This window comes from Anser cygnoides, chromosome 28 (genome assembly GCF_040182565.1).
Source record: "Anser cygnoides isolate HZ-2024a breed goose chromosome 28, Taihu_goose_T2T_genome, whole genome shotgun sequence".
NCBI classification, from domain to species: domain Eukaryota; kingdom Metazoa; phylum Chordata; class Aves; order Anseriformes; family Anatidae; genus Anser; species Anser cygnoides.
Window position 1 is genome coordinate 4,193,576 of NC_089900.1, and position 10,728 is coordinate 4,204,303.

Genomic DNA, 10,728 nt, shown 5'->3' on the forward strand with positions numbered 1-10,728 from the left:
GTGTGTTCCCTGTTGTGCTGTTTATTCTTTTTGGGGGCTGGTTTATGGTTATTAGTTTACTGCGTAACACTGCTTTATGTTATGATAAAATTACTGGTCATGAGACTAATCTGGTAGTTGTACTCAGCATCGCTGTCACCCACATACTTCAGGAACCATCTTTCAGAAACTATTCATAATTAGCAGTCTTTAACTTTTCTCCTAGGGGAGCCAATCTATGGGAGGAATGGGGGGGGACACTTCTTCTCCCCACTTCTTCCCTTTCCCTTTGTCCTTCACCTCCCCCTTTCTCCTCCAGGCTAGTTACAATAGCTCTTCAAAACTTTGAATGTCCTTGGGATGTTCGAACCAGCCTGTACCTATTGGTCTATCTCATGAATATGTTTCATTTTTTGTTTATGATTACGGTAAACTATTTCAGAATTCCACAGAAAGATCTGCCCTGAGGCAGGATAGCTATGAGTGGCAGGGAGTGTGGGAGGATATAGGCGGGCACCTACAACAGTGAGCACCTGCAATGCCTTGGAACTTCACCCCTGAACAAGTGCAGAATGCTAAAAAATTGTCAGAATGCTTGAAAAAGGAGTGTCATCACCCTGGCAATTCCAAAGAGACAGAAATCACTGCAATGTGCTGGGGATTGGCTTATGCTTACTGAGTTGCAATCTACACAACTCCAAGCCCTGCGACTGGGCCACAGAACCAGCCTGTGCCTGTATCAGTCATACATATACAGGAGAAGAAACAAGAGAGATAAAATCAGCTCGTTTAGCAAGGAAAGAAGCTCCTACCCATACAGGGAAGGAGAAAGAAGAAGACGAGGCAGGCTACTCCCAAGTAGGACCATCAGAGGAACACGTGGATGAAGAGTGAGATATCATAAAATCATCAGTAAGCACCTGATCACTGTTCCTTGGGGAGCTGTGAGATGTGCGAAAAGATTTTATCCATCATCTAGACCAGCACATTGTCACCTGTCTGTTCCGATACAGGGATACAAGGGCTAGTAGCCTGGAATTAGAGGGCAGGGATGCCAAGCAGCTGGGATCCCTCCACAGGGAAGGGGGCATTGACAAAGCAGTTGGAAAGGGGGCACAAACCCTCAGTCTCTTGAGGCAACTCCTGTCAGGCCTAAAGGAAAGGCATCCCTTCAAGGAAGATGTTGTATGTCACCCAGGCAAATGGACCACCAGGGAGAGAGGCAGCCCGTATCTGATGGAATTGGCCATGCTGGAGGTGATTTATGCACATTAAACAGTTTTCTACCTTGCCCGGTCCCCCATGGGATCCTTCTGTTGCGGGGTTGCTCAGTGTCGAAGTGCCAGTAGCTACCCAAATGGTGCACCAGTGGCAATATGGCACTATCCGAGACTCCCTGATTACCATATATATGCTGCTTCATTACTGGAGACCAAGGACTGTTGAGCAAAATTTGTTCACCCTTTAATAATCCCATAGGGTCAGTGCAAATGTCTAATGGAGAGCTGCAACTAACAGTGGAGTACTGTGTCTAGAATGAAGTCAAACCAGATTCAGTAGGTCATCTATAGTCTTCTCTCCTTACAGTCTTAGCTCTAAGAGCAGTTAAATGATCCCTTACAGTATCTGAATGCTGCTGTCCGATCCCTTCCTGGGATCATAAGGAACCAGTACCTCCTGGCCAGAACACTCTCCCTGTACCCGTGGATGCACGCCCTAAGGTCCCATGAACTGTTAAGGGTGTAGTTTGCAAAGTAACCACTGATTTTGTCCCCACCCACCTGTTGTACCCCTGCAGAGTCCTGCCTCAAGGCACAAAGGGCAGGGAGACCTTGCTGGTGAGAGCTGAGGCCCTGTGGAGATGTCTGAGACACAACAGCCATTACAGCCATGGGGCATGTAGAAGACGAAGAAAATGGTTTAGCTCTCCCTGTGACACATGACTCCTTTTGCTCTGCTGACAGCCTCTGCAGGCTGCCCTGCACATAAGGAGTAGGGACAGGTTCAGTTGTCCTACATGTGGCATCTGCTGCCATTTCAGTTACCCAAAGGAATGCCTCCACCACACTCCCAGGGGATCAACCTCAAATTTCACCAGATGTTTGCATCTGAACAGCTCCTGCCTGTCCTCCATCTCCACTAAGGAGCTGTTGTGGCTCAGTAATTCACATTAAGCTGCCTATGTTGTGGACACCTGAACTGAGGCCAGAGGAATCCCAGGTCCTGTGAGTCTGTGGCAGAAATGGGAGGGAGCTGAGACCCACTTCCAACCCCAGGAATAACAAGCAGCATGAGCTGCCTTGACTGACTCTGCTGAATTCCTTCCTCAAGTGGGGATGAAGGAGTTCAGTCCCTGACCATGACTTCATGTTCAAACTGATACTGGGACAACAAGATGAGATTGTTACACTTAATTGGTTTTCTGTAAGGAGAAATCAGCATGCTCTCAAGAAGTGTGTGTGCCCAGGGGAGGGAGGGAAGCCCAGGGATCCCTTCAGGCTGTTTCCCAGCAGGTTCCCCTGCAGCCCCAGGGCCATGGGCAGGGAGCCTGGTGGGGGGCAGAGCAAGGGAGGCCTTGGGCTGGGCCTGTGCTGCTGAGCTGGGCCGGGCTCCTGGGCCCAAGGGGAGCTCCTGGCAAGCGGGCAGCGCTGCAGAGAGCCAGCTCTGCCCAGGAGCAGCTCCTGTGCCCAGCGCAGCAGGGCTGGGGGCACTGCCTGCAGAGACAGAGTGGGTAAAGGCAGGCAGAAGTGGCAGGATGCACAGAGCTCGCTGGGGGAGAACACTTGCCAGCCCTGACCCCGGTAAGTCTCTGGCTGGAGGGCAATGCAGCCGCAGCTCCTGGAGGAAGGAGAAGCCGCGGGTGCAGGCAGGGGTGCCCAGGGCTGTGGTGCAGAGCAGGGTCCCTGCTGTGCCCCAGGGGCTGTGTGCCGGGGCAGGGCCTCTGCCGCCTGCCAGGCTCAGCACTCAGCCTGCCCGGGGAGCTGCCCAGGGCGCTGCGGGGAGAAGCTGCGGGTGGAAGGAGCCCCCCCGGCAGGGCAGGGTCCTGCTGCTGGCGGGAGGCTGATGCCTGGGGCAGCCTGCTCATGGCTCCACAGCACTCCCGGGTTGTATCCAAGGCAAGAAGCCAATCGGGGGTTAGATGCTTGCATCTCGGCTTTCCTGAACCTCTGAGTTTTCTCTTCTTTGTCCCTGTGGGAATGGAAATAGAGGCTGTTATTTTTAAGAAGAGGCTGACATTCCTAAGCCTTCATAAGGAGCATTCCAAGGACCATAGGAAGTCTCTTTCCTGCCCATAGGAAGGTCCACCACCACACGTGCAGTGTCAGCAGGGTCTGTGTGACCTGGTCTCTAGGACATGCCCCCAGCGAGCTGCCCCTGGGCAGAGCCCTGCTGCCAGGAGGTGTCTGCAGGGCAGAGCTGAGCACCCGGTGGGTGGGATGGGGGCTGTGACCTGCAGGCAGGAGGCGTGGGGACAGAGACCCATCTGCAGGCAGGGAGAGCTGCAGGCAGCAGAACCATGGGCAGGGAGTGAGAGGGAGCTGCTCCCAGAAGCAACATGGGACAGGGGATTTGGGCACCTCCCTGCCATCCCTGCACTGGAGACGCCTTCCCCTGAGCAGCTGCATGGTCTGCTCTCCCATCCAGTAAAGCCCCTACCCCGACAGCCATGGAGTCTTTCAACGTTAGCCCCTTGGCTGCCCACTCTTCAGGACAAGAGGTCACCCCAAATGCCCAGCTCTCACTCTCATTCTTGGCTTCTTCAGCAGAAGCAATGGGGCATTTCTTTGTGTTTCCCCTCCCATCCATCCTGCCCTTACTATTCTCCTCAGACTCTGGGCAGTGGGATTAAAGCCAGATCTCAAACACCAGAGTACTGAGTCCTGCTCTGGAGGTGTATCCCTGGGAGCAAAGAGCCCAAGTTGTTCTAGCCAATATGGCTCTGGGCACTCTGGTGCGTAGGGCTGGGAAATGAGCTGGCTCTATTCAGCTCACTCTGGTTTAAGGACATCCAGCGGTGTCCCTGGGGTTATCCTGCTGGAGGATGTTGAACAGCCTCTCTGTGTTACAGGTGCACAGCATCTGAACCAAACTATGAGTTTCAGAATGGGTCACCAGCTTTCCCAGGTACCCACTGCTGCAAAGCAGGGCTGAGTCCTAGAGAACTCATGGGCAGAGGCTGCTGCTCCAAACAGCACTCAGCCAACACGAAGCAGAGCTCCAGCCAGAGAAGAGAATGAAACTGCTGCTGAGAATGCGTTTGTGTAGGTGAGTGAGAAAGGAAGAGTGTTGCTGAAAGTACAGAGCTCTGCTCAGAGAAGTCTGCCCTAAGTTCTCTGTGTCCTTATGTCTTTGGACAGGCTCCGAGGCCAAGAGGCATCACATGTCCAACAGCAGCTCCATCAGAGAGTTCCTCCTGTTGCCATTCGCAGACACGCGGGAGCTGCAGCTCCTGCACTTCGCGCTCTTCCTGGCCATCTACCTGGCTGCCCTCCTGGGCAACGGCCTCATCCTCACCGCCGTAGCCTGCGACCACCGCCTCCACACCCCCATGTACTTCTTCCTCCTCAACCTTGCCCTGACTGACCTGGGCTGCATCTCCACCACTCTCCCCAAAGCCATGGCCAATTCCCTCTGGGACACCAGGGCCATTTCCTATGCAGGATGTGCTGCACAGGCCTTTCTTTTCCCCTTTCTCATGTCAGCAGAGTATTTTCTTCTCACCATCATGGCCTACGACCGCTACGTTGCCATCTGCAAGCCCCTGCACTATGGGAGCCTCCTGGGCAGCAGAGCTTGTGCCCAGATGGCAGCAGCTGCCTGGGGCAGTGGGGTTCTCTATGCTCTGCTGCACACTGCCAATACATTTTCCCTGCCCCTCTGCCAAGGCAATGCTGTGGACCAGTTCTTCTGTGAAATCCCCCAGATCCTGCAGATATCCTGTGCACGTTCCTACCTGAAGAGTTTTTGGGTAGTTGTGACTGGTGTCTGTTTAGCATCTGGCTGTTTTGTTTTCATTGTTTTTTCCTATGTGCAGATTTTCAGGGCTGTGCTGAGGATGCCTTCTGAGCAGGGACGGCACAAAGCCTTTTCCACATGCCTCCCCCACCTCTTTGTGGTCTCCCTGTTTATCAGCACAGGCTTTTTTGCTTACCTGAAGCCCCCCTCCATCTCCTCCGCATCCCTGAACCTGGTGGTGGCAGTTCTGTACTCGGTGATACCTCCAACATTGAACCCCCTCATCTATAGCATGAGGAACCAGGAGCTCAAGTGGGCTATTAGGAAAGTGATTTCATGGGTGTTTCTGAATAGTGACAAACTTCCCCTCTTTTTCCAGAAATGACTTAACTTGGTACCTCCCCTCAGGACTGGTCCTTCTTTCATTATCATTATTGTTATTCTTATCTTTGGTATCATTTGCATTTATTATGCTCTTAGAGTAATATTTCTTTTTCATCCTACTTCTGCTGAGGATCGACACTGCTCTGTTTGATCTCGAGGCTCTGTAAATATGTGTCTAACAGAAGGTCAGAGGTGACTCTTCCATAACATCTGCAAAATAAAACGGGATCTCCACAGTGCACTGTCTGAGGCCTTGGCTCTTTTTTCAAGGTTGTTGCCAAGCTTTCCCGAAGCTTGTGCCACTTTCCATCACCTATCAGATGCTCTCCATCATCTGTCAGTGGTCATGGTCATCCAGAGAGGTCCCAGATGACTGGAGACTTGCTAATGTGAAGCCCATCTACAAGAAGGTTTGTAAGGAGGACCCGGGGAATTACAGGCCTGTCAGCCTCACCTCAGCGCCAGGAAAGGTGATGGAACAGATCATCTTGAATGCAGTCACACAACGTACGTGGGACAACCTGGGGATGAGGCCCAGTCAGCAAGGGTTCATGAAAGGCAAGTCCTGCCTGAACAACCTCATCTCCTTCTATGTCTGGGTGACTTGCGTGGTGGATGAGGGAAATCACGTTGATGCAGTCCACCTAGACTTCAGCAAGGCCTTTGACACGGTCTCCCACAGTATTCTCCTGGAGAAGTTGGCAGCCCATGGCTTGGACAGGTACACTCTTTGCTGGGTTAAAAACTGGCTGGACTGCCGGGCCCAGAGAGTAGTGGTGAACGGAGTGAAATCCAGCTGGTGACCGGTCACTAGTGGTGTTCCACAGGGGTTGGTGTTGGGGCCCATGCTCTTTAACAGCTTTATTGTTGATTTGGATGAGGGAATTGAGTGCACCCTCAGTAAGTTTGCAGATGACAATAAGGTGGTGGGAAGTGCCAATTTGCCAGAGGGTAGGAAGGCCCTGTAGAGGGACCTGGACATGTTGGATCAATGGGCAGAGGCCAATGGGATGAGGTTCACCATGGCTAGAAATTCTCTCAAAATTTCCAACACTCTTGTGCACACAGGCAAATACACACAAGTGCATGCACAAACACACACTCATACACACACAGATGTGCACGCAGGGCATGGACACAGCCGACCACACACAGACCAACTCCAACAGGGAACAGCACCTTCACAGCCACCACACCACCAGCAGCACACACAGAGCCATGAGCAACACACCTGGCCCCATCCCATTCCCCACCTCAGCCTGATCTGCTCTGAAGGTCACCAGTGCTCCACGCATCCCCAGCAGCAATTACCCATGGGTGCAGACGTACACATGGCTATGTGGTTCCATAATTGTATGATTCACCCCCAACACACCCAGGAGTGAGCACACACACAGCAAATAGCCAGCAACAGAGTTGAATAAGAAGGCAGGACAGTGATCAGGAACAGGGCCTGAGCAGACCAGCCCTGACCAGCCCCATATCCACATGCAGCTGGCCCCTTGCATCCCTCTCCCCTCCTCTTCCACAGGATTCTTCCTCCTCGAGACACTTTAATCCCTTCCTTTCTTACATGCAGTGCCCTGCTCAATTACCAGTGCTCACCAATCACATTTTCCACCATTGATCCCTAGTTTGCTATACCTGTACCTGCATTTGGTAATTCAGATACCATTGCCTACATCATCTGGGCCTCTAACAGGCAGGAGAGGTCGACATGTCAAAGATTTGCTCTGTGGCAGGAGTGAGGGGTGGCATGAACAGTCCTGAGCAGGGAGTGTTTTACGGTAACTGGGCTCCATGCAGGACAGAAAATCGTCATTTTATGGCTGTAGGCCTGAGTATTGCCTCCGTTTTTTTTAACCATTTCAAACATTTCATTTCAATCAGCACACTTCAGTCAACTGAAATGATTGAACACTTTTTTTTTTTCTTGGATGTTTATTACAACAAAAGAAAAAATACCAATCTTCCCCTGTACTTGCATTGCCAGAATTCTGTCTCTTATGCACCGCGCTTCATCTCCCCAGTCTTTCTGGTATTTCCACCTGGCTTTATGAAACAGACCATGTTGGAAGTCACTTCTCCAGCAGACTCTCTGGACATGTGCAGTTTCCATTCTTCTCCAGATTCCCCTCCCCTCACCCTTTGATCATTCAGATACCTGTCACCTACACAGTTGGTTCTCAGAACTTGAGGGATCTCAAGCTTGCCCATATGTCAGTGTTCTATCTCATCATCCCTACAGACAACTCTGTAATTGCATTTCTATTCATCATTTCCTACCCATGTCAAAAATTTCTTGTACAGTCATCCCTTGTGGAAGTTGCACCTCACTGGAGGCAACTTGGAGTTGGCTCACTGTTGAGGACTGTGAGGTTTGCTTGTTTGTGGTTAAATGTTAATAACAACGACTTCAAAAACTGTGCCTGTGTGCAGCCAGTTGTCTGAGGAAAGGAGATGGGACTTGGTGAAAAGATGCTGTAACATCCAGCTGCAGACTTCAGTGGAGAAGTCTGGTGTAAGGAAAAGTGATGCAAGTCCCAGGTGGCTGATGAGAGAAGTGCTGGGGATGGGGAGCTGAGCAGCAAAGTTGTCCATACAGTCTAGGACTTCAAGGGACTGCTTTTCCACCTATACAGACCTCCTTAGGAGGCACATTGGATTCATGACAACTAGAGAATGATGCTATCAGTTCTTCTGAAAACTCTAAACTAATGGAAACTGATCTTAAATAAGGAAAATGCTTTTAGTGAAGTGGTCATTGAAAACTTCCTCTTTAAACTGCATTCTTGAAACCTCACTAATTAATTGTACAAGTCTGGAAGACTGAATGAAAATGACTGAATTGTAATGAGCCCCATGGTGCATTTGGTGCTGAGACCATAAACTTCAGGTAGTGATAAGAGAATGATGTAACTGCAGGAGAAGTTCAAGTCAGAAGGAAACCTTGAAGTGTCTGGGAGTATTAAAGGGCCCCAGTGAGGGTCATTACTGACAAAGCCTCCCCATGGACTTGTTAGAGCAGACAATGGGAGGCCATGATTGCAGGTAGGCAAAGGCACTGGGCAGGAGACTGATGCTGAGTAAAGGCCTTGGTTTGTTTGGTGAAGCAGAAGGGCCAAGCCTTGTCCACAGCCCCTGGGAAGGGAGGTCCTGACCCTCACCCATGGCTCAGGGCTCTTCCTGGGGCAGTGGGATGTGGGGTGTGTGATGCTGTGTGAAGGACAATGCTATGACACCTCCTGGCCTCCCCACTGGGTTGCAAGGAGGCAACAAGGCCCCAGTGTCATGAGCACAGCATGTCTCCTCATGAGCCTCAGTAGCAGAGACAACTGCCATCGGCAGGGGGACAAAGCCCTTGGTTCTGCTGGGGCCTTCCAGCCTTGCCAGTGCTCTCAGTCTTCTCCACCACAGGCTGTCCTGCGCTGTCTTATCCCTTCCCAATTTTCCCTGCAGGCTGTAGGCACCCACCTTGCTTCTCCACCTTGCTCTCATCCAGGCATTTCCTTACTTTTACTGATGTCTCCCCACCCTCCACAGCAGTTGCTTGAAACACAATGGCATGGGCTGACCACAGACTCCTTCTGGGTGACCTCTGACACCACAGCACTACCCTTTCAGTGACATTTCCTCCTCCTCATGCCCAGTCTTAAACTTCCAAGAAGCACATTGCAGCAGCTTTTACTCTCTCCTGCTGTTTCCCACCAGCAGAGAAAGCTCCATCATCCACAAACCACTTTTTTAGCAGATGTCCCAAGCCATCAGCCTTCTGGAGCCCTATGGCCTGACCAGACAGGAGAAACCTCACCATGGTCTTCCAAGCCATATACCTGCTGCTGGCCTTCCAGCTTCTCAGGTAGACGTGACCAAGTTGTGTGCCTGTTGTGTGACTTTAAGTTTCTGAGGTACAACAGACCACATAAGAACACATTCACCCAGCACCCACTTGTGGGCCAGGACATGAGGACACAAAAAGTAAGCTTTTTAAATGAAATTTATCAATCAAATTTTCTAACACTTTTTTAAATATGGAAACATTCTTCACAGGATCTACTGTGTTCATAGTAAGACACGATGTATCTGTACCTCTGCCTCTCTCTCTTTTCTTCTTCCTCTCCCTATTATGTCTTCAGAGAGCTCTCCAATGGAAAGAGTCATTGAATCGCAAAATAACTCAGGTTGGAAGAGACCCCTGAATGGCATCCTCTTCACCTGTCCTGCTCAAGGCAGACTAAACTAGATGCGGTTGGTCAAGGGCTCCTCTGAGCTTGGCACCATCCAGAAAGGATTTGAAAGTGTGCTCCATCCTGTAATTCAGAGAGTTAATAACGACATTCAGCAGTGTTGGCTCAAGTACTGATCACTGAGGGATGGTGCTAGGAACTGCCTGACAGGAGAACTTTCCACCACAGATGACAACTGGGCCTGAGTGTCCAGCCAAATTCCCACCCACAGCCTCATCCATTTGTTAAGTCCACATAGCACCAATCAGGCTGTAAGTAGTCTCCAGGAGACAATGTCAACAGCCTTGCTAAAGTGCAGGTAGACAGCATCCCTTTCTTTTCCCTCACCTATGGGTTCAGCAATCCCATTTTTGTCCTTCAAGTGCCCGGAGGTAGCTGTGGAAAAACTTGCCCCATCACCTTCCCAGGGATGGAGGTGAGGCTGACCAGCCTTAATTCTTCTCACCCTCTTTTTTCCTCTTCTGGAAGACAGGTCTGATGTCATTCCAAGTCTCCAGAAAGCTCTCTGGTCCCCCTGGTACATTTGCGGACACAGTCCAGGAAGGCAGGGGCAGGTGATGCAGGAGACAGGCAAGAACACACAAGTCCTACCCTTGTACACCCAAAGGCAGGGCATTGCAGTGGTTGTGGTGTCCCTCTGGCTCCTGCTGCCTCTCCCAGATTCTGGGAGACACCTGAGCCCTGTGGTGCATTGCCCTGCTCTGCACTTGTCTGAGATACCGTACAGCATGAGGAATGGACACATGGAGAGGGCATTTGTGCTCACTCATGTTCGCCTCACATGCACATGCACACAATGTGCACACTGAAACCTCATCTGTACAGGGCACACATATGGACTTCTGACTTATCCATTAAGTGTCCCATTAAGTGTGGGGGAGTTAACCACCTCTCTGAGCTGCGTTGAGAGCCAAAAAAAGTCACCCAAGAAGTAACCAGGATAATACTCACCCCTTATTCTGTACCGTTTATACCATGACAGGTTCCAGACTTTCCAATATGTCTTCATTAATCAGCCCCCTGCAATTAGAACACGGATATCATTCCCTTAGTCTATGGGCCACCTCCCAGAAATGTCCATATTAATCAAATATTCAGTGAATCCATTTAGTTCATGAAATGGTTTCTATCTGTTGTTGAGGCCTTACAGGACAGGAGAAGG

The 10,728-nt window shown here is 50.8% G+C and overlaps 1 protein-coding gene across 1 annotated transcript; it reads left to right on the forward strand.

The window, feature by feature from the left end:
• The first annotated feature begins 4,006 nt into the window (after positions 1-4,006).
• On the forward strand, positions 4,007-5,320 carry LOC136787323 (olfactory receptor 14C36-like). The gene has a single exon (XM_066984483.1). The coding sequence runs from the start codon at positions 4,361-4,363 to the stop codon at positions 5,318-5,320; it is 960 nt and encodes a 319-aa protein (XP_066840584.1). The 5' UTR covers positions 4,007-4,360.
• The last annotated feature ends 5,408 nt before the right edge of the window (positions 5,321-10,728 follow it).

Bases quoted from the DNA above. Each gene is read 5' to 3' on its own strand.
- LOC136787323 (XM_066984483.1), top strand. From the start codon at position 4,361: ATGTCCAACAGCAGCTCCATCAGAGAGTTCCTCCTGTTGCCATTCGCA.